This window comes from Calypte anna, chromosome 11 (genome assembly GCF_003957555.1).
Source record: "Calypte anna isolate BGI_N300 chromosome 11, bCalAnn1_v1.p, whole genome shotgun sequence".
Classification (NCBI taxonomy): Eukaryota; Metazoa; Chordata; class Aves; order Apodiformes; family Trochilidae; genus Calypte; species Calypte anna.
The window spans coordinates 9,927,910-9,954,027 of NC_044257.1; the positions used below are offsets into that span (position 1 = coordinate 9,927,910).

Consider the following 26,118-nt stretch of genomic DNA (forward strand, 5'->3'; position numbering starts at 1 on the left):
TGTAGTTATATATTTATCTAAGTAGCATAGTGGAATTCCAATGGAAAACTGCCAGGTGCATTTTCTCCCCATCTGCTTGATCTCACGTGCATTTCAAGAACACGGTCCACTTCAGACTTTGCAGCAGAGTTCGGGAAAAACACATTCTGCCGAAGCCCTGGCTGTTACCACCTCACAGTGCCGGATGCCATTTGCACAGAACAATCCCACCCGGCTGGCTTCCAGCTGCTCCATCGCCTTTCCCCCCCGGCTCTTTCCCTCCCCCGCCTGCGGTACCACCAGCCCGGCCCGGCTCCTCTCAACCCGGGGCAGCGCAGTAGGAACACAAAAGCACTGCGAGGTCACCTCAGTCACAACCGCAGCGACCCGGCCCTTTCCCGCCACTCTCTCCCTCAGGGTGAGCCGGCACATGGGCGGGGCACGCACCGGGCGGAACTGGGCGGAACCGCGCCTGCGCACCGGGGGTGATTGTGCAGGCGTGTGTGTGGGAGTGGGTGTGTTTAGAAGGTTCTGGAAAGCCAGGGCGGTAGGGGTGGGTATGTGTGGTTGTAGCTGTGAAGCTGTTGTTGGCTGAGGTGAGGGGGATTGGTTTTTTTATGATTGTTTTTTTATGAGGTAGAGGGTGAAGCTGAAGAAGGGGGGAGGTAAAGTGTGCATCGTTTATTAATGGTCTTTTGCCCTCTCCTGCCTTTTTTTTCTGTTTTTACACTGTGCATGTTAGATGTGGGGGTTTAGGTGGAATAATGCTGACAAGAGGGATAGAGAATTAGGATTTCTTTGTTAGCAGTGTGCTGGCTGAGAGGCACCCTCTCCCTTTCTGCTGTGTTTCCTCACACAGCGGTGTGGGGTGGGGGTGTAGTGACCGCTTGCAGGGCAAATGCCCTCAGCAGTGCGTGTGGGATTTGGGCAAATATCTGTTTTCTCATTAGTTGTTACTAACAAAGTAGCAAAAATTTATAGACTTGGTTTGTGTGTATGCTCTTTATGATTAAATAGCTTTAAGAATCATTAATCAGGTATTTGATGTTATTTTGCAGTAGCATTGAGGAAGGGTTTAGCTGAGAAACATGGAAGTCTTGGTGTTACAGGTATGCTGGTATTTTTTGAAGTAAAGGATTTCTGCTCATTTTGATGTAACTCTGAAAGTTAGATTTACAAATAAGATGTCTCTGTATTTCCATTTGGTAATTTCTTACACGTGTGGGGTCACATGGATTAGATAGGTTTTGTTGTTCCTTTTATATCTTTCTATTGGTTACATCTTAAGTCAGTAGGGATGCAGCTAAAATCTAAAAGAGAAGATGTGGAACTGTGTACCGTAGTACTAGATTCTGCTCAGTTCCCCAAGTGATCATGCAAAAAATATTTTTCTGGAATATAGCCAGGCCAGCTGACCTCAACTGACCAGAGGGATATTCCATGGTATCAGATGTCATGCTGTGCAATAAAAGCTGTGATAAAGGAGAAGGAAGGGGATACACCTGCACTTAATGAATGTGGCTTTCCAAGTCACCATAATATGTGACGAAGCCTCTGCCTTCCTGCGAGCAACAGTGAATGCATTCCTTATTTTGCTTTTCTTGCTTACACAGCTTTTGCTTTGCCTATTCAGCTGTTTTCATACCAACCTGTGAGTTTTCTCACTTGTACCCATCCAGTTCTCTCAATCATCCCATTGCAGGGGAGTGAGGAAGCAGCTGTGTAGTATTTAGCTGGGATTAACCCATAATAACTGAGGACAGATCAGCTGAAAGTCTGGCATATAAAGCTCTGCAGAGGCTGAGCAAAAGCTGTAAGCCCATTTTTAAAGGAGCTGACTGTCGTGTAGACTCTTGAGCATGAAGAAGAGCCCATACATGGGGCTTGTTGTGTATCCTGTGTTTTTTTTTATGTACTTGAAGACAATATGGAAGTGAAAAGCTTTGTCTTTGCTCTTTATCTGCTGTTTGGGTTAAGCAACTTTTTAAATAATGATACTGTCTTTTAGAGTATATATGCTGCTATTTGCAGTGCTGATGAAACTTGCAAGCTGATAAGACGTTTAATTAATGGTCTGAAGTTGAAACATGTTTTGCTTCCCAACATTCTGCATGCTAAGTATCAGACCCCCTGTTTTTAAAGATTATAAGTGTTTTGTTTTATATTTGCTCTTCAGCTGTTCTTAAAAACATCTTACCATTTTAGTAGGCGTTAATAATATTTGTTATTTAATATTTGTTATTATTATCTATTCTTTGCCCCAGATTGAAGATCCAGGTTGCTTTTGGGTTACTATTAAAGGATGTGGACCTTACACAGTTGATGAAATAGAATACGAAAACCTGAAGGCTGAAATGAATCGGTTCTATAACAAATCTTCTGAAGAGATGGATGAAGTAAAACCACTAGCAGTAGAAGAAGGCCAGGTAGAATCATTGTTGTATATTGTACATAGATGCAGATGTTACATGCATTTTTTGGGGGTGGTGAAGTATTTTTTTTTCTAATATTCTTTGTAAAAAAAGTAGATCGTGACCTCTCTAGAGGTTCTGTTTTCTTACCTGTAAATTTCGTAACTACATAAGCTGCAGTGCTTGGCATTTTACAAAGAAAATTGAGGGCTGTAGGATAAGGACCATATTCTTGCTTCTAAAAAGATGTTAAGAGTGTAATTTGTTATGTTTATATGAACTTACCATTTTGTTCTTTTTTTTCCCCTTTCTTTCCCAGGTTTGTGTGGTGTTCAGTGAGGAACTCAGATGTTGGTGTAGAGCGGTTATTAAGTCAATCATGTACTGTACAGATCATTATCAAACAGAATGTTTTCTTGTGGATTATGCCAAATACATTTTTGTTAAATCAAAGGAGTAAGTGTTTGGGATTTTCTACACTATCACTGAAGTGTATTTTTTTTTTATTCATTACTATTAAAACATTACTTAGGTAACAGAATGGCTTTGCTTAAGGTAGGTAATGGAAGGGCTTTGCTTAAATTCAGGTTGGGGTTGGGCCTTAACATTACTTATATATACATTCCTCTCTTATTAAGTGCTTATAAACCTAAACATTAAAAGAATCTCTGACTAATGAATATCATTCAGAAAGCATATGTAAACAAAGAATTTCACTTGCTGAACCAACTTTCTGTTATCTGGGCACACATAAGTGTTCATGGGGAGATTGACGCTACAGTTTACTACTTTGTTTACTAAGGGGTGGCAGTCTGCCTTGGCATAGCTCAAAAAAAGTGAGTTTACACAGGTTCCCAGGTTTTCATAAAGCCACTATGAAACCTGATGCTCCTATAATCTCAGAAGTGTTTTTAAAAATAGCTGTTCCAGCTCTTTGCTTTAAAGTTCATTGCTCTGAAATGAAAAACAAAACAGTGGTTTCAGGCTATTTCGCTGTGGGAGCCAAAATTCTGGAAGAACTGTGTTGTCAAGAGATAGGGAAAGGGAAGGATGTGTATGAGACCAGTGGCTTCTGGAGAAGAAAATATGCTCTGAAAAATGGGATTGTTTCTGCTCTGTTTTTAAGCATTCGAGTTGCCCTGGAAACATTTATGCAGATCCCATATAGAGCAAAGAAGTGTAGACTGTATGGCACAAAGCCAGTGACATTACATATTGATTTTTATGAAGACACTGCAAAAATCATGTAAGTAGAGTTTAATAGATCTATACGTACGTTTCCTAAGTGTGAGTTTTTGATTGCAGAAATGTTTTTTGGAAGATACTGTTTCAAGAAGACCATAGGATATCAATGGAAAATTGTTTCGATTTGAGAGAAGCAGTTCTTCTATGGAACTGCTTCCTTAATGACTCTTCCTTAATGATTTAGGGTTTATTATTCACCTGTTTGAATCTTTTGATACTTTTGATTATTAAAACCTTTGGAAATTCAGGTAGGTTTCTGACCAAGTTTGTGTCCTTTGTCATGTCAGAAATGCTTCTTGATTCCCATAGGAAATTCCTTATTAATCTGTCCTTAAGAGATGTTCCTTACAGAGGAGGCTCTACATTTTTAGCTGGTCAGACAGTCTATAGCAGTTCATAGGAAGCTTTGATTCTCCTCATTCTGCTATTTTTCTGGACATACTCTTGATTCCTGCTGTGCTTTCCTTATATTCATTTCAGTTTCATCTTACTACGGTTCTGAAGGACTTGAATAGTGAGGTTTTCACTGGGGTCTCGTGGTAAAGATGTGGGATAACTGGTTGTGTTGCTTTTTCTAGACCAGCCAAAAGATGGGACAGTGCTGCTACTCAATATTTTCAGAACCTTCTCAAAGGTAAATAAAACATCCTGCCAAAACCCCTCTCATCCTTCTTTTCTCAAGGCTAAACAACCCCAGTTTTCTTGGTCTTCTTAAAGACTGAGAGAAGACTATCAGACTTTAAACAGTCTTTATCAGCTACGCTTGCTTGAATGGGGAGCCTGCCTAAGCTATACAAGTGTGCAAATAGAATTGATTTCAAGAAAGGTAAATGTCAACTTGGGAAAGTATGCATTTGTACTATAGACTGTTAAAGGTTAAAAGTAAAAGATTTCTAGTGTAGAACTAACACTGGTCTGTGTGGAGAGGTCATTAATACTTTCCTACTCCCAATCTTCCTTTAAAAAGGAAGGACAGCTGCATTTTTGTAACTTTCAAGTTTTTATTGCCTTGTTACTTGTTTCCATTTAAAAGTTACTACATTTGTAATAGCTTCTCTAAAGAAATACACAAAACCAGACATCAGCTAGATATGTAGTATCTCAAAGTAGAAGTGAAAAATAATGATTATTTGATAAGAGTTTAATCTTTGTTTGTTACTACATGCAGCAACTACTCAAATGGAAGCCAAGTTATGTGCTGTAGAAGGTAACACATTTGATGTTTTCCTTTATGCTACAATAAAAGGTGAAAAGGTAAGATACTTTTGTATCTACAGATCCATTTGTGGACTTTGCTGTGTTAGTTATAGCTTTGAGATGAGCTTAAGACTGAAAAGCATTACTTGCAAGTGAGTTTTGCAGTTTCTCTTAAATACAAAAGGTAAGTAATTAACTTATTAGAGGTTTTGTTTTATATTTCTGTTGCTTGTAAACTTCAGGAGAAATTCCAAGTAGAAGAAATCCCATTTTTCTTGATGTTGGCCTTGTGTTGGAAGGTAGTGACAAGCAAATGAAGTCTAGCAAGTACTTGAAATTAGATGTATGAATTATTTAGTTTATTTTTGGCATCTTTTTCTGGTGTCAATAAGGCACTTGTACAATATAAAAATACAGAAGTTCACTGTGTTTTTGCATAAGACTGAATCTTCAAGCATTTGGGAAAAAAAATAGTCCCAAAATGCATAACTTGCACTAAATATCTACTGTAGCTACAGTCTTACTTAAGTAGCTGTGTGGTAGATACAGATTCATTTATTTGCAGACTACTACTACTTGAAGAGTTTTACCAATGCTCTTCATCACTGGAGTTATAGTATCTCCCATAGACAATAACATTGAAGGTACATATTAGTTGAAATACCTTCTCTCAGTTCAGTATATCCATTGGCAATAGTCTCACTGATCTCTGAGCCAGTGGAGTTTTAAGAATTTCCAGGTTCAGCGTTATTTTATTCTGCTGGATATTCATGCCCACAGAATCAAAAAGAGAGACATTAGCTTGACTATACAGTAAAAGGGTGTCCTTCTAACAAGCTAGTCTTAAGTATCAGACTTCACAAAAACCGATGAAATCAGATGCAGGGCTTCAGCGTTACTTTTTTCTGCCAGATTTTGATGCCCTTTCAGAGCTTATAAAGAAGTTGAGTACAGAATTTCAGGCAGAAGCACAAAACAGGCAACTAATTAACACCTGTTTAGAGAGCATACAGGAAGATACGACTGAGTGTTCTGGGGTTAATATCACAAGGCATTGGTGGATTCTGCTTAATGCTATTGAAAGCTTCAAATAAATTGTGAAGAAGTATGTGGCTGCATAGTTTGCTGTATAATTTATTGCTTGTTGATACTGGTCAATGAAGATCTTGGTTTTTTAGGTATGTGTTAATGATGATCTTGTCACAAAGAACTTTGCTCGTTTTGAGGAAGCTGAAGAGAATTCAAGGAGTTCTGCAGATCATCAGGAGAAACAAGCATCACTGAATGTTGAATCTTCTCCAGTGGAAAGTGTTAAACCTACGCTTGCTTTCAGGCCAGTTCTGTTCCAGGAGAAGATACCAAAAAATCTTGAAACAGGTAGGGACCATGCTGTTGGAAGTAATCATACATGTAATACATCATGTATCCTTAATGGGATATACTGAACATGAACCCAGTGAGAATGCTGTAAAGACTAAGGGTTGAGGGTGAGTTACACAGGCATGTGTTGATACTGAGATTACTTGTGGCATTGTTCAGTGAGCCATCAATGGATTTTATTCTTTTGAGGGATTTATTTGAACAGCAGTGCTTACAAAACTAGTGTTTATTGTAAGTTGTCTATGTGTAGGGATTCAAGTCTTTATTCTTAAAAGTCTGCAACTTTCCATTCTTGTTCATTCAGTGTCTGTGTAGTTATCTTTATGTAACTATTTTTCAGTTGTTCTTTTTGCCACTAGGAAATGATACAAGCAACTAAACAAATCAGTCAGGACCCACTGTAAAAACACTGGCTTTTTATGTGTTCAGACAATCAGAAATGTAATTTTGCATTTTTTTTTTATTTATATTTTCAGGTCTTGCTGGGTCCAGTTCCTTTCCTGAAGAGATACACCAAAGATCAGGCACAGATCTAAATGGAAGTCCTGCATCTGTAATTACTGAATTTTGTATTAAATTGCTGAAGATGAACTGAACATCTTTAGAACAGATTAGGCATACTGTAGTCATCTAGCCTGTTTTATGTTACAGACATCCGGGGACTGCACTAATTATTGATACAGTTGAATATTCTACTTAATTTTCTTGATTTAAACTGCAGAAATTGTAAAAAAATGTACTACAGTCCTGTAAAAGGTTGTGCCTCATCTGCATCCCTTCACTGCATTTTAGGAGGATAACAGTTCACGCTACACAGTTTTCTGAATATTTAGCTATGTGAATTTTAACGCCTAAAACAAAGTAGTCCTTATGTTCTGTACCGTGGTAAACATTCATTGGAATTACTTCTTAGTTCTTGAGTTGTCTGATAACGTTAAAAGCCTAACCCAGTTTCATTCTCTTTTCATTTTCTTGCTGTTCTTTACTGAAACATTTTGAAAATGGTAGCACTCACTCTTGTGTGTTAAGTTGTGTGCTGAATTGCACAGTTGGAGCTATTGCAATGCCTATGGGTGGAAAGGGAAAAGAAGGGTTACATTTTAGGCAAGTAATCACTGTTGAGTGTTATGCCATCTGATCTCTTTTAAAGAGCCCGTGTACTGTTTCATGTCCTCGTCTCCCACATGCTGTAAAGGATAAATTTGCTTCTGTGATAGCAATGAAATTACTGCTTCTGTCAGTAATTCAGGGGCAAAAAAGGAACTTTACAGAAATTAGGTCTTAAGTCTGCTAAAACCAGAAGGTCGCAGCCCCTTCTGAACTTCAACTGTGTTACCTTATTGCAGTATCTTTGAAAGAAAAACAATGAAATCAGTAGTGAGGATTGTTATGAAGTGGAGTGGGATTATTTTTGCACGTTTCTGGAAACAGCTCTATTACTTTCACCAAACACTTGAGTGATGTGAGTGTGACAGGGTCACGCCTGTTGATTTCTGGTGATTTAATGATGAGCACTAGAAAATACTGTTCAGAACCAGACATATTTGGGCTAATTCTGGATCCAGTATCTGAATCCTTGAGGATTTTTCAGTGTGTTGTTCAATCTAAATTCAAGAGCAGTTTCTTTGTGAGTGTGCAGCTGAGTAACGTGGTTTTGGTTTTCCTCCTGTCTGGTGTGCAGATTTTCCATGAGATGTGGCTGGGAATTAATTTTTCATTTGTGTGGCTGATACTCTTGTCACATACTCGATTCTTAGTAAAGAAAGTGCTGCTATTTAAGAAATAAAGCAGTTTCCTGAATGCTGTTTCATCAAAATTGTTGCCTATTTCAAACTTAAAATCTGTACAGAAATTCTCCAAAATATTTGGGGAGTCCTAGAGCTGGGTGATACAGCCACTTTCAATTTGGTAAACTTAAGAAATGATTTTTCTAAAACAGTTACTGTTGAACAGAATTTCTGTTCTAAAATTGTATTCATCTTTTTTTGATAGGTTATCAAAGGAATTCCAGATTTGCCTTTCAAGGAAAATACAACAGTTAACATAGACAGGTATGTTACATTACGGTAAATATTTAAAATATTTATGTAATAAGATAATTAGGAGCAGTAGTAAGTTTCCAAGGAGTGTTTTTTAGTTCAGTTTCTAACTGATGCAAAGATATATTGTTAAATTTTAAGAAACCTTTTTCCTATGGGCTTTTTTTCCTGAAGTTGAGGAACCTACTAATTATCTTGTTAAAAAAAATCATTAGGATTATTTTCAGATTCTTAAGCTAATACTAACTTTTATTTTCAAAATGGTATTTTATAATTTCTTTTATATTCAAGGAGTTTTCTCCTTGGCATAGGTAATATAGTAGGATTATTTTATGAGTGAATTGATTCATTATATATTAGAAATATTGGTAGTATTTATAAATTACATTTTATTTTTGCATTTATGTTGGATTTAGCTTTTTTTTTCAGGATTCCACAGGTCTTAAATTCTGAACTTCTGAAGATGCATGCAGTTGAAGATGACAAACAGGTATTTCAGGCACTAACTTTAACTTCTCTTGTGCAAAGGTGTAGTGTATATGTGGAAGGTTTTGGCAGTGTTGGACGTGCAATGGTGGCCTTTTTGGAAGGAGGTCAAGGGCTTGTTCCAGCTGTGTCAGCAAAAAGACTCACTCTAAGCCAAACCTGAACCAGCTCTCAGAGTTGGTGGTTTGTAAATGAAAACATATTTAAGAAAGGGCAAGAAATACAAGGGAGAGAACAAAAGAAAAAGAGGCAGAGAAGGAGGAGGTGCTCCATAATTTCCTTAGCTTGATTTCGTCAAAATGACATTTTTAAATGCAGTAAATGCTTTTGAGTTTTATGCAAGCTAAGACCCTCTTGTTAAGTATTAACCTTTCTCATTTATTTGTCATATGGTTTCAGATTTTTCAAAATCTTTGTGAAGAAAGAAACTTTGTCTTTCTTAGCAATAAAATTGAGCCATCATCAGTTCTGGAAACAACACCACTTTTTGATCGTCTGAAAAAGGTAGTGGTAATGGGCACTGAATGTTTCTGTAGGGCTAATATTATACCCTAAGTTTAGGTACTAAATATTATAGAAGTATCCAATTTAGATGGAGAAATGTGTAGGAGATGGTTTGTGCAGTTGAATAAATGAAACTTTGGAGAGTTGCTGTAAGAATTGTACACGTTTCTTCTGGTATATTAACCACCGCTACAAGTCATGGGACTTAATTTAAATATAAGAAATTTAACTCCTTGGCCTAGAAGCACTTTTTAGTATTGTGTTTCTAGAACATTTATTATATAGTTTGTCTAAAAGCTTCTAAGTTTTAGAAGTCAGTCAGTAGTTTTCATGTGGAACTTTCAACTTCTCTTTCTCTAGGAACTTGCTCGGAAAAAGTTTTCAGGTCCAAACTTCACAGAATCTTACTGTTGGCCGCCAGTAGCTCGAGGATGTGATGTAGTTGCTATATCATACCAGGGAAATGATCCTTTTTTATATATTCCACCAGTTCTTACATTTTTGCAGTCAGAAGATTGCTACAAAGCCTTGCCAAGAGCATGTGGAGTATGTATGCATTAGAGTGGTTACAGGTTTCCTGTTTTAAAGTGCAGATATAGAATAATCAAAAAGATAGTCAGTGTTTAGAATGTATACATTTCATGGGATATTAGTGCCTCCATGGTGCTTGCCAGTTTGTGTAAGACCTCCACTTAGAGGCTTACAGAGATAGACTGCTTGAGTGTGGAGGTCTGAAACTTAGTTATCAAGTAATGTCTAACAGGTGGCTGATGTCATACCACTTTGATACATGATGTTTTGTTCTTAAGGGGATAGTATGTAGCAATTAAAATTTGTATTAGCTGTTTAAATACTGTAATTCACTTTCTAATTCAGATCACAGAAACACAGAATTATTGAGGTTGATAAGAGACCTCTGGAAATTCCCTGTTACAACCCCAAGTAAGGCAAGATGCTCCTGCTTCTCTTAAATTTTTAGACCTTGTGTTGTACATTGCTGTGTGCATCTTTTTTGTCACCCAAGTTAACCCAATGTATGGTTCCTTAGGTCTGTAGCACCTGCACTTAAAAAGTGGTACAGTACTAAAAATTCTGAAGTACATAAAAGGCCTGTGTTGCAAATTGTGTTTCTGCCCTAAATGCTGAAGTAGTAATAGTCTTAAGATTCTGAACTCTGATGTAATACTATGGTGTAAAATTTTGTACATATGTGTCTAGCCACTAGCACTTGTTTTATGTCCTGGGTGGAAGAAGGCAAAGCTTGTTTTTGAACTACTGAAAACGTATGAGAGATGCTCCAGATGGCTTCATCCAATGTTGGTAATACTTGGGCAGAACAAAGAAGAAGCTGCAAGTATGAAAATCCAAGGATGTAAGAATGCTTTCTGTCTTAATTATGCTTGAGAAGAATGTGGGGTGTCTTAATGGCAGGGAGTTGTAACAGAAGCAGTTTATACATCTGAATTTTTTTGTTCTCCTATCATGCCCTGTGCTGTTTTGTTAAGTCTCTTCTTCCTACTTGTAGGTGAAGTAATGGTGACTACACCATATAGCCTCCTGAGGCTGTTTGAACATCACAGTTCATTATTTTGTAGACTTTGCCATCTTGTTCTTGATGAGACTGAAGTACTGCTTTCTGATGCTGCTGAACAGGTAAATGGTATATATGTTCAAATAGTTAAATACTATTTCAGTTCTGAATGTGTCACTTAAAGAAAATGTAATTTAAAAAAAAAACAAAACCCACCCTTCTGATAGAATGAAACACGGGAATAGTTGAAGTCTATTAAATCTGACTTTTCCTGACTGATGTTTCTGTCAGTTTTTGGTTGTGTTTTGTTTTTTTTTTTAATCAGAGATCTCTGTTCTACACTGATATATCCTGCTGTCTTCCTCTTCTATGATTTTCCAAGGATTTGCCTTTTTTCAACTTAGTGGTGATATTTACACTGTGTCTTCAGTCTACTTTAAAAACCTGCATCCTTCTCATGACATTTCCGTCTTCTCTGGTCAGAATCCTGGGTTATGCTTCTCTGTGTGTGGAAATGCTGTTCCTCCATGCTGTTGTTACCTCCTTCTTGCTTCAGAAGTTGTTCAGATAATAAGATAAAAGTGCACAAACCAGACACTGCATTTTGTTTTGTGGCATTTGTGTTTTGCTGTGGTGGTAGCTTTGTGACTGGAAAAAATGATGTGCTGGAACAGTGTACTTTTTGCTGTTACATAAACATTAGAATATGGTAAGAGCATAGACAAACTTATTCTTTATAGGTTTTTACTATATTAGATTATTATAAGAAATCTGTTACTACTGAAGCATGGGAATACTCACCACGTCAGATTATTGCTGTTGGGACTCACTGGAATAAACATGTAGCACATGTGATGAAGGATTTCATGAATGATCCTTATATTGTGATAACATCTATGGAAGAAGCTTCCATCTGTGGAAATGTTCAACAGGTAAAAATTTGAGGATAATGTACCTGTTTGTTTACCAAGATATTTTGCTGTTTGTGCTGATCAAGATCGGTATATGTGGCTGCTGATTGTTCATTAAGTGGGTAGTGCTGCAGTGCTAACTCAGACGGACCAGGTGCACCTCCTGTGTATGAACAGAGGTGACTTGTACAAGTTAGTTACTGAATGAGGTGAAGGTCTCTTACCTTGCTTTTTAGGGCTGAGATGAAGATAATTCCTCTGGTATTTCATTGTTAGTGCAAATGAATCTGAATTTTATCAGAGTGTTACTGCCATGGAGTGGCAGAACTACAGTAACAGTTATCTTAAGACAGAGCTAGTAAAATACTTTTTTTACTGCTGTGTGCCACACAATACAGAACTTATTAGAACATAAAATTTTCAGGAAGTTGTATGTTCTTGGGTGCCTTGTCATTTAGTTCCCAATTCAATGTGGTGTAGGTGTTTTGTAATATAAAATGTTGAAGTATGAGCTGAATTCTTCTGTCTCAATATAATAGTTTGGCACTGAGAATTTTTAGAAGTCTCTTGAGAATAGGAATTCTGAGCATGACATGAAACAAAAAATTATGCTTGAATTATTAAAAAGTATTTCAGTGCAGTATGCTTTTCCAGTGTGAAGCTTTTTTAGGGGCATTTGAAAATGCCAAATGCAGATTGACAAATCATGGGAAATAAAATGAATGACAGTCTTAATGTGGGATTTAGTTTGTGTGTTGGATTCAGTTATGCTCCAGGAAGCTCTCCTAAATGCATACCTTTTGTGAGAGCTCTGTATGCTGTGAGTGTGAAAGAAGACCAGCACTTACTAGAGCTGTCATTTACTGTATTCTTTGGTATTATATATCAGTGTTTATTTAAAGGAAGGATTATATAGTAAAGCACATATAGGTAACACGAACTGTCAGCCCTCTGTTTTATATCTACCTCTAGGTCATACAACCTTGCACAAACAGTGGGAGAATTGCTGTGTTACTCCAAGCACTGGATTTTATCCACAGTAACATTCAGAAGGTACTGATATTTGCTAATACAGCAAATGAAGCAGAGATGGTCCATGAGGTAAGTACTTAGATATGTAGAAAAGTGCCTTCATTTTTATTCTTTTTTTTTTAATTGTTGAGGTATGACGAACTAAATATTGGCTTAAAAGGCTTTCATTACTTCTTTCTTAACTTTATGCTCTCTGTGACATTAGAACTTGTGAGTTGAACCAAACAGCCAAGGCTTTTGTAGTGATTGTGAAACTTGGATTGATAAATAACAAAACACTTTTGAGAATACTGTACTTCTAAAAGTTAAATATAGGTTATTATAATCGTTGAGGGATTTTTGTTTTTTTCTGAGAGACCAAAGCTTGAATCTCCATGTTGTGAGATGACAGAATTGATTAGAACAGAGAGGATGCCTTGGCGGTGGGGAAAGTTTCAAATGGAATTTGCACTTTCTGACACATTTTGTTTAACTTACTAATCTATATCAGCCTGAGCTTTATTAATTTATACTGGAAACTAACAATTAAAGTCAATATCCATAATCTCAATTCTTTTTTTTTTCATATAAGCAAAGTAAATTCTAACAGCTTACCCTTGGCTGTCTTTCCAGCAGCTATGGTGTGCTAGATACTAAGAAGATACAGTATTTATTGGAGAATATTAGAGAAATTACTGTACTGGGAGAGTATGTAACTTTCTACTTTGTCATTCAGGTACTGAAGAGCAATTCAATATTTACCTTGAAAATACATAAAGAAAGCAAGCTTGATTTGAAGTATATTTTAGAGCAGTGGACAGAAGAATATAGGCGTGGCACTCATGTTGTGCTAGGTGAGTATTTTCTTTTTGTCTATTTGGGATTATGTATTTATGGTGGCTTATGTTCTACACTACATACTTACGCTAGTTTATCACATCACTTCCTCAGGGTCAGCTCCCAGTGATTTCTTTCTAGTAAAAACAGCTTGGTTTTCTTTTTTCTTTTTCAGGCTTTTTTTTTCCCCCATTTTGTACATCAAAAGCAGTAAGGTTGACTTAATTACATCTGCTTTGTAGGTTCATACAGTGGTGTTAGCATTTCTTCCTTACTTCAAGTGCTTTCTGTCTTGTAAAGTATGTGGCTGTGGGCAATTCTGTTTATTCTGTGAAACTGATACAAGGTACAGAAAAGTGCTGTGTTATTAGAGACTGAAGTGAAACAGTGTCATATGGGTCAGAAGTGCATTTACTGAAAAAATCTAATGCCTGATGCAATCCCTCACATGCTTGAAGCATTATAGTTACATGTGTGTGTATAAAACCTGTGCTTAGTTTTAACAGATGACTGTGTGCAGTCTTTGGGAATCACTGATGCAACATGTGTGATACATTTCAGTCTGCCTTCTCCAGGAGCCTTTGGTCAGCGTCTGTGCTGCATGTCTGACAACTTCTGCAATGGGATAAAGGTTTGAGTAAATCTTTAATACTACATTTGATTATTAAGTGGTGGATACATAAAAACTTCTAAAACCCCAATTTTTTTAGTATTCTTCTGTAGATCAGAAATACCCTAAGTCAATCATTCTGCTAACAGAAGACAGCACGTCTGATACACTTGGGATCCTGCACTATTTGCAGCATGCAGAGGCTGAAATTCCACCAGAACTTCATGATTTTACTGCCAAAATACTACAGGCTGAAGAAGATAAGAAATTTTCAAGGCCATTGTGTGCTTATCTTAAAACATTTGGGATATGCAGGTAAGGAAACAGCAAGTTTTCTTGACACCCATACTGACAGAAAGGCATTGGATTTCTGCAACGATGAAAGCTGCTGCTTTGAATTTTCTTGTTGGATACCTTTATTCAAACTAGATTGTGCTCGTGTAATTTTTGTGGTTTGGTTTGGTTTTTTTTCTGTTTGCTGTTTTATCTTTTTGTCTGGTTAGACACTTTTTGAAAACAAAAATATTAATGTTTGTCGTAAGTGTCCAGCAAAAGGACAAGAGGAAATGGGTTTAAACTGAAGAATAGGTTTAGACTGGATCTTAGGAAGAAGTTTTTCAGTATGACAGTGGTGAGACTCTGGAACAGATTGCCCAGAAAGGCTGTGGGTGCCTTCTCCCTGCAAGTTTTCAAGGTTAGGTTGGATGAGGCTTTGAGCAACCTGGTCTATATAAGAGGCATCCCTGCCCAAACAGGGAGGTTGGAGTAGATGGCCTCTAAGGTCCTTTCTAACCTAAGGCATTCAATGATGGTAATTGTTGCAAGTAATAAAAAGTAAAATTTTACTGGTTGTTCTGCTCTGAAACAAGTTTTCTGGTGTTTTTTGTTTTTTACAAACTTTTCTACCAAGAACTGTTTGTGTATTTCTGTGTTAACCCCCAGCATCATTGGTGACAGAAATTGAATGTTGAATGGTGATGAAATTCTAGTGGTTAAAGTTCTTACAAGTCATATAAAAGCATCTTGCAGCTGAAAACAGAGGACCCTATTAAAAAAACTTTTTTTAATACTTAGGAATAGAACAGTGTGTCCAGATCGTCATCAAATTAATTTACAAATAGATGTACCCCAGAATATACCAGATAAACAAGTGTCTGGCTGTGTGACAGTAAGTAGTAATTATTTACTTTGTTTTGGGGTATTGAGAAGACAGATCTTAATAGCTACTTAGTATATTCTTTCTTTTTTCATATTACATGAATACAGTTGTAGTGTGTATATAGTATCTCTCCAATACTGTCTCTGTTTTTTCCCTCTCCCATAAGTAAATAAGTGCCAGATTTTCCCTTAGTCCTTAATTTGAACTGAAATTGTTTTGCAGATGATTCTGAGTTTCCTTTTTCTTTTGCATTGAAGGTTCCTGTTCTGTGGGAAGAAGTTTTGTGTTCTGTTGCTTATTTCCTTCTGTAACCTGGGACCATGTGCCAAAATTAAAAGGTTAAAGTTCATAAGAACGTCATTTGTATTTATTGTAGAGGAAACAGCTTAATATTTTGGAAGAAATGTTAAAGGTGATGCATGTTTTGTTGGAAGAGAAGATTTTATTCTCAGCTGATACACGGATGCAGACTTGCTAATAACTGAGCATATTTTGGCCCTGTTGTTTGAAACTGCTCTTTTTATTTGCAGTATCCACAGAAAATGGGATACAGCTCTTGCCTTATTTTCTAGGTGAATCATTATTTTCCTACTAAGGTGTCAGTGCTTTATGCAAACTGTTTTGATAGAGTACTGTTCTAATTTGACTTTTAAAATTTTTTTTAGTAGTCTCCCAGTCATGAAGCCTTCATAGTTGTTGGGTTGACTTGTCTATGGTGGTTCTTCACATGCTGGTAACAGTTTGTATTTCTGCTTACATTTGCTTGGCTTTTCGGTCCCCTCTATATTATAGTAGTGTCTTCCCATACAGCAGGATTGTACAATCTCTTGTCTTGGATAAGGATTACTGAGGGCAAGTGTGTAGATGTTGGTGCCTCTTTCCAGAGTTAGCACTTAAGTCAAGAAAGTGCTGGGTGTCTTCCGTTTGGATGAGCTGCTTCTGCCTTCTTCCTGTCCTGTCTTTGGCAGAATTCAGGTCCCTTCAGGTCATGCAGTTAATGGGTGTCATCTGTTCCCAAAAGTCATAGGTTTTGAGAATAGAAAATAAAGAGGACTTGGTGGATTCTCTGATGTCACTCCATTTCTGCCTAATGAATAAGCTTTTATTGTTATGTATGAGTTCAGACCCTTTGACATCAGGCTTTAGTGCCTGAAACTGTGATAGTTTTTATGACAGTCCTATTAGAAACTTGCATTTATTTACCTGTGATGCAATGAAGATGGCAGTTGTGGTCTGTTCCATTTCCTCATCTACTTCTGATGATTGCAGAGGCTGGATGTTTGTCTTGCAGATCAGTTATCACTTTGATCCACAGTTCTTTGGTTTTTGTGTGCAGCTCAGTATGTTCTTTCCTTTAAGATCCTCACGTTTCATTGTGCTTCTTTAGGATTTTATTAAGTGGAAATGATCTTTCTTGTCCTCTCACTATCCTCTCTGGCATCAAACACCCAGGTCTGTCTCACTGTTGCCTGGCTGTGACCCTTTGGACAGATTGCACCCATCATTTTGTGGATTTGATTGTATAATACTTTTATAGGGGGGTTTTAATGTAATATTGGTGTATAAAGAGTAAATGCCTCATGCTTCTTGTCAGTTCTTCTAAAATGCACTGTAAGGTTGGAGAACACTTAAAATTAAGCCTGAATGGTGTAGAGTTTCTTTTGTGGCTTGTAGGTTGGCAGGTAATAGTATGGCTCACCATTCACTGAAGTGGAATACCACCAGCTGAGGCTGAGCAGTTCTTGCTTTATAGGTTTGTCCATTGTTGACCATTGCAGTTAGTATTCATAATCATACAAGTAATAAAATCAATTTTCTGAAGTGTGTGCATACAGCAACATCTCTGTCACTTTCTTGTGCTGGAAAGAGGGATAGGTGGTCTTGAATGTGAAAACTTACATGTTAATTTAAAATAATCCAGTTCTCCTTTTCTGATGTTTTTGTGCATTCAGATACTGCCTCTTCACATTGTAAATGCAACAAACTACTTTGGTCGAATAGTAAATAAACAAAAGGACCAGTATACAATTCTGGCTGAAGAAATGAATGATTATTTTAAGAAACCTAGTAATAAAATTATTGCTAAAACTGTGGAGGAATTAGCATTTTACGGATTATGTGAGAAAACGCTTGTTCACAGGTAAAAATGTCATGGTTTTAAATTATTCACAAACATTTTTTTTCTACAGAGTAATTTAAAACTTTAATGATAAAAAGCCAACCCACCTCCAAATCCAGCAAAAAATCACTGCTATTCAAATCATTCTTTTAAAAGCCATCACATACTCTTTAAGTTACCAAATGAAAGACAGAATGGCTCTCCAGATATGTACACACAGTTAGCAAACACTGTTTTTAAAACAACAGTAGATTAAAAAATATTTTATAACTGATTACATGGATAATATATGTGTTTCCTCTCCTGCTGTGTGAAGGGTTCAGGTGGTGGAGATTTTTCCCAAAGAAGAGGAAAATTTGTTCTTTAATGTCAAAATAAAATACATAGATGAAGGCAGAACAAGTCGAATTCAGAACTATCATCTGCTTCACTTACCTGAAAGATTTCTGTGTCTGCCACCTCAGGCTGTGGAATTTGTAGTTTGTAGGGTGAAACCCATTGATAATGAAATTGAGTGGAACCCAAAGGTAATGTTTATCAATCAGGTTTTTCATGGTATTTTGTTTAAGTTCTCTCGTTTCTCTCTTCAGTTATTTTCTACAAGAAGACATCTGTGAACTGCATATTTAGTTGTAAAATTTCATTTTGCTTATTAGTATTACCAATAAATGTCTGCTCTTGGGCCAGATTCTAAGAAGTCAGTTTCTTGTTTGTTTCCCTACAAAATAATGAAGTGAAAGTTAGGATGTTTTCTTTTAAGTTGTTTAAATGGCTTCTTTAGAACAAATTATTGCTGTTTTCTGAATATGTGGGGAGTAACAAGGGAAGAGTAGTTTCTGTAAGTTGACCTATGTTTGGGTATTCTTCCATTAAAGAAACCTCTTTAGTAGTATTTTGACCTACAGTAAAGCCAGAGTATTTCACCAGTTTACTCAAAAATTATTTATTTAATACCCTTTACATTGTAAAACTCAGAAGATTGTTTCATCAAATGTAGTTACATTAATTAATGTTGGTATATACCTGAAGTGAAATTTGTTTTTCCTAGGTAACTTGTTATATTAATCACAAAATTAAAGGAAAGCTACATGAAGCAAAAATAATACATACCTTGGGAAATATAGCTTGGGTTGACCCAATGGTAGGTATAGAATTTCAGCATTATAAAATACTGGTATCTAAATTTCTTTGTAACGAGTGCCAGTTCTTCTCATTCTGGCTTTCAGTTCCTATTTTATTTCATTCTGCTTGGGATTTGTATAATACTGTTGTTGATTAATTTACTTTGTTTTTGTTAATTTACTGTGTTGGTGTCTGAACACTGAAGCAGGTTGCTCAGAAGCTGTAGAGCCTCCATCCTTGGAGATACTTGGGAACCATTCAGACATGGGCTTGGGCAGCTGACTCTGGGTGTCACTGACTTATGGAGGAGCTCGGAAAAGATTGCCCTCTGGAGGTCCCTTCCAGGCTCAGGCATTCTGTGTTCAATATGTATGCTTGTACATAGATGGAATACATGGCTGAGTAAAACTTGAACTTTAAATATGGGAAGCTGAATATGCGCCATTGACAGCACCAGTTCTCCAAGTAGAGGGCTTTTTCTTTATGGTATGCACAAGTTCATCAGAAGGGCCTTGTGCAGGATCTTGTGGCAGGTTGGTCCTGCCAGATAAGAGAATAAAATGGAAGTAATTATTCTAAATAGATTCCTTTCCCATGTCACATATCTCAGTCTTTCTCTGCTTTTTGTACTTCTGATTATGTTCAGGGTTATTTTTTTTCTTACCGTGCCCTTCCCCTTCCAGCAGTTTCATTGTTTGTTTGGGCCTAGAAGTTATTCTTAACCATGTGATGTGTATTTTGGCTGTAATTTGTGTAATCAGGGCTAGTATTGTTTATGTAATTGCTATCTTGGTTCTGCTAGATGGGACTAGCTAGTAGTTACTTGAACCATTATCAAATGAAAAAGATGGGGATGGTTTGAAAACAATCAAATGTGAGTAAATTCCTGTTAGGAAATCAGAGAAAGCAAATCAGGCATGAATTAAAGGGGCTTATACTGAGTGTTTTACTGAAAGAACAGGTGGGAGCTAGAGAGGGACTATTAATGAAATGTGATTTTTATTTAGTATGATTTCTGATTCAAGGTCCGGGTTACCAGGCTTTCAGATTTGAAGATTTCTATCAATGAATACAACGTTCGGTCCGAGATTTTGTCGACGGGTCTGGGAACTGACAATCCAGATCATGTAACTGAGCTTCAGAAGTTGTGCAGACACATGGAAGTATTAGATCATGCACAGAATTTGAAACCACTGTAAGTGTTGCTGAATTGTTTTCAGCATATACCTTAATTGTGAAAAAATGTACTACTTAATTTTAACTGGATATTTTCATGGCTAATATTACTGAATATGATTTTCATAAACAAAAGAGACTGTTTGTGATAGGTCTGCTTTCCTTTATCTGTTCTTTAGCCCACATAAATATAATGGGAAAAAAATACCAATTTTAGAAAATGTTGAACTAGTCTTTGATGCAGCTAATCAAGTTTATTACAGAGTCTGAATTAAAATTCTGTTACATTTTACTACAGTTTTATTACGATCTATTCCTTTCAGAGGGCTCTCAGGCTCTGAGGTTTCTGCTACCTCAGGCACAACTGTTCTGAATTTTTCTCGTTTCATGCTGTTACTGAACAGGAAGGTGGGTATCCTCCTGATGGTCACCAGACCATGTAATGCCACAGACAGACAACTTCATAGTGCTGTCCTTTTCAAATATCTGTAATGCAACTGTTTGGGTTACTTTTTGCAGACTCACTAAGCCTCGGAGACTTCCAAGGCTGTTGCAGAACAGAGGGCACTGGTGCCCATCTCTGAGCTGTTGAGTAGGCTGACTCTATTGCACTGTTTCCTTAATCTTGAGTGCAGCCTATAACTGTAGCCTATAGCTGTACAGCTAGAAAGCCAGAGGTCTCTTTATTACTAAGTGAAGAACTTTGGATATTCTAAATCAGAATGAAATATGACAAGCCCCCGAACCTCATGGAATTTTTGAGGAAGGGAATCACTGTCTTGTCTAGATCAGTCACACATTAAGGCCAGTAGAATTTTTTTTTTCTTTTTTATGATTCAAAGAAAATGCTGATGCCATCAGAATTTTAAATATTCTGACTTGGATTTCTGTATAAACATTTCTTACCAAGTTACTGAAGCTCAACCAACCTTGTGAGATTTATGATTTGCCAGAGGTGCATTTTATTGTATCTTCTATTATATATTGGATTAAAGCTTCATAAGAATTTCCAGTTGTGATTACAAATAGTTTAAACTGTATTTAAACTCTTTTAAAAATGTCTTTTTCTGTATTCAGAAGCATAAAGGAGGGTACAGCTGGTCCAGAGAATGTGTCCAGTCCACAGAATATGTCAATACAAGAAAATCCTTCTGAAAACTGTAGTTTCTCTGAAACGGCTTTTGGGAATCATCCACGTGGTAAACCTTTTCAGAATTTAAGAAAAAAACTTTAGGTGTTTAAATGTCAACCCGAAAGTGGTCTTACCAAATCAGTACACATAGTAGTACCATATTGCTGAAGTTTGTTACATCAGCAATACTTTATAGTTAGCAGAAGGTGCTGTGAGAGTAAACCATATTAATCTAGCTGTATTACTATTGGGAAATAATTCTGTCCTTGAGAGGCTCAGAACTGTTTGTTTCTGAATGGAATATGTGAGCAGAAAATCTTTCCTGTGGAGAGTCTGAGCCCTTCGTTGTCAGAGTCCAGTCTGCTGAAGTGTGAGGTAAACAACAGCACTGTTCTCTAGGATGTTTTTTGCCTTCCTTCCAAGATGGAGTATGGTGGAAAATTACTTCCTTTTCTTTCTTTCCTTTTATTCTAATGCTTAAATTCACACTGTAACTCACACTTAAATTCAGTCAGTAGAGGTTTAAAAGCATATATGGCTTTGTCTGTCGTAGAAGGGGGACAGGATGATCTGGCAGCAGTTGAGATGTCAGTTTGGAGCAATAAAAACTGAGTTACTAAGAAGCTGCAGCAGAAAAAAGTCAAATAAGATTGTGGAGGTCTGCCAATAGGAGGCTTTTCTTTCTTGTGTAGTAGAATGACTGTAATGCCATGTTTCATGCCATGATGGTAACATCAGTATTACTAGTTTCATCCCTGAAACTTGGTCAGTTTCTAAAATGACATGTTTGTTTCAAATAAGTAATGTCTTCAAACTGGAAGAACCTTTACCTGACCTGTAAAACTGCATTTTTGGGTTTGTTTTTTGTTTGTTTTTATTTCTATCACCCATAATACTCTTTAGTTAGAATTTTCAGTTGAATTCTTTTCTTTACAAAATCTTTCCAAATGGGAAGTACCCAGTGTAAATGCCAAATATAGTCTTGTAGTAGTAATTTGATTGCTAGCATGTTAGTTTTGTGATGTTACTGGGATATTTTGGAAAGTATCTGGTTCCTGTAGCATAGATAATTGTAAAATATATTTCTGGATTCTTCTTTCTAGATGGTGTAGCTCAAACTAAGGAAGCAGAAGGCTCTACCCTGCATCAACGTAAATGGTACGGAACTCAGGGATTTTTTCCATGTTTGTTTTTTTATGTGAACTGCCAAATAGGACAGTGATCCTTACTGAGGTTCTGTTTTGTAACTAAATAGGTATAACACAGGTGCAAGTATTCTGTTACCTCACTGTTGAGCTTGAGAGATTACTGTTGCTGTTAGGTATCTATGTATATACACACATCATCTTGTGAGTCCCTTAAGCAATTTAAATTGCTCTTTTGCTTACTCTTGGAAGCTGACTTTTATCTGTGGAAATGATGTAATCCTTGGTTAAACACCATAGGAAGTGAATGAAAATCAAAATTTCAGCTCCATCCACAGCTATGAGATACCAGCTCTGACTCCCGCTTTGTCTGGATTATGTTTTAATAAAAAACTGTCTCATTTGAGATCTCACTTGTAACTCCTACCCTTCTGTTTCTCTATATTGGTATTTAATGAGATGAATCCCTTTTGTGTCAAAATTCTGTTCTTTGGCTGCTTTCGCTTGTTTGTACGGGTACATTGGCCCTTTGTACAATGAGTACATTGAGCACATTGTCCTTTGTGAATAGGAAAATTTAAGTTCATATATAATTTGAAAAGCATGCAGTGAAAATTAATGCCGGATTTGTGAGTTTGAGTTTGAGTCCTGAGAAGTTACAACATTTCTTAAAATGCTTTGGGGCCAGGCAGTGTTTGCCTGTGATACCAGGCCAGATACCTATGACTAGGTATGGCAGGTACATGTTAACCAGGCAGATACCTGTATATCTTTAATGAGTGGGTATTGCAGTCTGCTAATGGGATTTATCTTTCACTCGTTAAAACATTTCAGTGTTTTGGACAGATTTGAGCTACAAAAGCTGTAGAATAGGAAGTTGAAAACTTAGGGGAGAAACTTACTTGAGTCAAAAAGCTTTATTTCTTTCATAAGTTGGTCTTGCTGTTACTTTTTCCTGTGTCATTCAAGATTAGAATGATACCATCTTAAATGAGGCAGTAAGTTTGATTTCTTCGGATATCAAAGTTAATGGAGTCTGTCTCCCCACTTGAGCTAGTAGATGTTCTTCTCCAAAGACCTGAGATCACAGTGCTTTTGTAGCAAGCTTGGCTGACAGCCTGTCATGTGCTTTCCTGACACTGCTATTCAGTGTCAGATACTATGGTTGAGTACACCTACAGATGCTGAAACTTAGCTGGTTGTTTGTAACCTAGTGAGAAATCTCTCTCTGAGTGAGAAATAGCTTGTCTAAAGCAGAGCTGTTTACTGTTTTGGAAAAACAAAAAAAATTAAACTTCCTTTATTTCAGCTTTTTTCCAGAAATAAAATGGTTTGAAGATGAAGAGACTGTTACAATGAAAGTAAAACTAGAAGGTGTATCCAACTGTAAACATGAGTTCTTTAAAGAGAGGGTGGTTTTCAGGTATGTTTAAGACATTTAAGTATAATCAACACAATGTTTGACGGCCAGCTTCCATCTATTTTTTTAAATTTTTTTTTTATAATTTAGTGCTCGCTCAGGAGACAAATTTTATTTGGCTGACATGGAGCTGTATCAGCCTATACTTGCAGAAAAGTCTACATGTGTGATTAAAGACAAAGAGACTACCATTGTTCTTGCAAAAGAGAAAAAAGGAGCATGGTGCAAATTACTGAAGAACAAGGTGAAGAGGAAATTGATAATTACTAAATGTTCTGAGCATATCAATTGCATCAGTGCAGATGTTTCAGAAAATGTTTCTGTCAACAGAATCGTCGTGTGTCTTTTGATTTTGAACGTTGGGAAGATACTGAAAACAAAAGCCCTTTTCCTGTTGGTAAGAAAGGAACAAGTTGGTGTTTAGAATACATAAAATCATTAGCATCCTCATTTTTGCATAGGCAGTACCAGGAATCCCTGGTTTATTTCAGAAATGTGACACTTGTTGTCCTGCTCAAATTCTCTGAAAACAGTTGAGAGTACTTCCAATAGCAAACTGATAGGCAGGGTCATTTGCTATCAGAATACCATGACAAAAAAAAGCAGTTTGAAGTAGTTTGTAATGGTTTCGGTCTAGTTTGCTGTCTAAAGTATGTTTTTTATTGTTTTGGGTTTGGTTTTGTTTTAATACTACCAAATACTTGTTCTTAAGCTCTTTTTTTCCCCCTTGCTTTATAAACATGACACTTTGTTAATTACTTCTAGGTACTAAAAAATGTACTTACACTGCTGCAGGAACCATGGAATTGAGTGACTTCTCAGAAGACAGTGGAACAGAAAGTGATGAGTAATTTGGAGACAAATCTTTCTTCTCTAATAATTGTGCTTCAAAGCAGTGTCTCCTGCATGAACATTTCCACTAAAATTGGTAAAACTAATTGGTAAAACTTCTCGGTTGCAGAACTGTCTTTGATATTAGGAAAATAGTGAACAAAGTCCTTACCCCTTAGGTGCTGAGAATCTAAATAAATACTCCATTTCAAAATTTGTGTATGCTTTCTAGTGCCCTCACTTTAAAATTATTGGCTTTAAGATGTGCACGTCATGTATGTGGAATGCTAAACAGTAGGATCTGAAGACTGAACTTGGGTTGTGAAGCAGTTGAATTTAACAGTAATTACAGAGGTTTTAGCTTTTTCTGAGTGAATTTTCTTTGTTGGCAGTAGTCAGTAAGTTTCACAAATCCTGCTGATAGTTGTTTCTGCTTTATCTCTTGGATTCATACAGTGTCTGGCAGTCACCACACTTGTGCTGCATGAAGAAATAATGCCTCAGCTCCAGTGGCAATAAAATTTTGTTATTTGATCGGAAGTAGTCTGATTTGGCATGAAATAGTGTGCAGTGCAGTTCCCTGTAGTAACTCACTGCTGTTCAGCCTTTGTGCAACGAGCACTGAAATAATAAATTCAGCATTTGTTTTCAGTTTGACATTTTCACTTTTCATTAATGCTCTTGTTTCATTCTCCCTCATTTACATAAAACTCCTCCTGTGCAAATTAACAATAAAATCTTGTCTGTTTACCCCTAAGGCTTCGTCTTTTAATGTACCATCTTGTAATGTACCATCATCTTTTCATGTGACTATATGCTGATTCAGAATAGAGACTGAACTTCATCCAGATTTATTTTGAGAAGCCTAAAATTTGTTGTATTGTTGACTAGACAGAATATAATTATTTGTTGGGAGTTAATCTTTAAACAGCCTTTACTTCAAAATTAGGAGGACTATCAAGGTTTACACTAACACCTACAGTTTTTCTCATATTGGTGTATAGTAAAGCTGCTTTTTTGAATATTTAAGAATTTTTATGATGTCAATAGAAAACTGCCATGTGACAGAGACTGTTGTAGTTGTTAATGTATGGTTAAAAAAAATAAGTGTTGTTGGCAGCCTGACTCCATAACCTTTCTCTGAGCACAGGTGCTTGCAAAGCTTTAGGTGTTGTGAAACTGCTTAACAAAAGCTGTTTTGGTCTTGCTCTGCATTGTGATGTGAACAGAAGATTGGCAAATCAAGTAGCTGAAAAACCTGAGTGGCAGAATGTTTACTTGGGTGTTCTTCTTTGGCTTGTCTTCTATCTAAATGTAAAATTATTTTTCTGCTGCTAAGTCTAGTGCGTTACTTAATAGACTTGAGTTATCTGTAATTTTTGTTTTAAAAGTGAGACACCTTGTATGAGGTAGAAGAAAATGCTCTACAGTCTTAGCACCTGCCAAGTGCTGGACTATAAATAATGGTGTAGAAATACGTACATTGCAAGAATACTCTCTTGGCTTCAAGCAGTTTTTGCTCAGTCTTCACAAAGAAGAGGTTTTCTGTGGACTTCTTTCTGAATTAGTTACATTCTGGAACTTATGTCCACTTCTGGCGTTTTCTTCTGCTCAAAGGAATTCAGTAGTTAAATAACATATTATTTGAAGAACTATTTCTTCTGTGTTTTGAAGCCATTACTGCTCTTCCTGCTTGAAATCCTGTATCTTCAAAATGTAATAGGAACAGAGGGCTTATTTTTCCCATGTTCTTGCCACTTTTCTTATGGACTGCTAGAATAATTTTTTCTGCTCATTGCCCAGTTGAGTGTCTCTGTTTCAGCCTTCAGAGTAGATAACTTATCCCTTACACAAAAGTATTCTGTTCCTTTGG

At 36.7% G+C, this 26,118-nt stretch overlaps 1 protein-coding gene across 1 annotated transcript; it reads left to right on the plus strand.

Moving 5' to 3' along the window:
* Window positions 1-112: 112 nt before the first annotated feature.
* TDRD12 (tudor domain containing 12) lies at window positions 113-24,343 on the plus strand. The gene is made up of 29 exons (XM_008491614.2): window positions 113-397; window positions 1,038-1,088; window positions 2,244-2,405; window positions 2,710-2,846; window positions 3,517-3,636; window positions 4,214-4,269; window positions 4,804-4,889; window positions 6,011-6,209; window positions 6,689-6,765; window positions 9,137-9,241; window positions 9,602-9,787; window positions 10,460-10,613; window positions 10,767-10,894; window positions 11,513-11,704; window positions 12,656-12,784; window positions 13,431-13,548; window positions 14,029-14,162; window positions 14,242-14,456; window positions 15,216-15,309; window positions 17,253-17,440; window positions 17,736-17,946; window positions 18,468-18,560; window positions 19,567-19,736; window positions 20,795-20,916; window positions 21,953-22,007; window positions 23,304-23,417; window positions 23,505-23,658; window positions 23,745-23,811; window positions 24,180-24,343. Exons 2-29 carry the CDS (start codon window positions 1,068-1,070, stop codon window positions 24,263-24,265), a joined length of 3,573 nt encoding a protein of 1,190 aa, XP_008489836.1. The 5' UTR covers window positions 113-397; window positions 1,038-1,067; the 3' UTR covers window positions 24,266-24,343.
* Window positions 24,344-26,118: the final 1,775 nt, after the last annotated feature.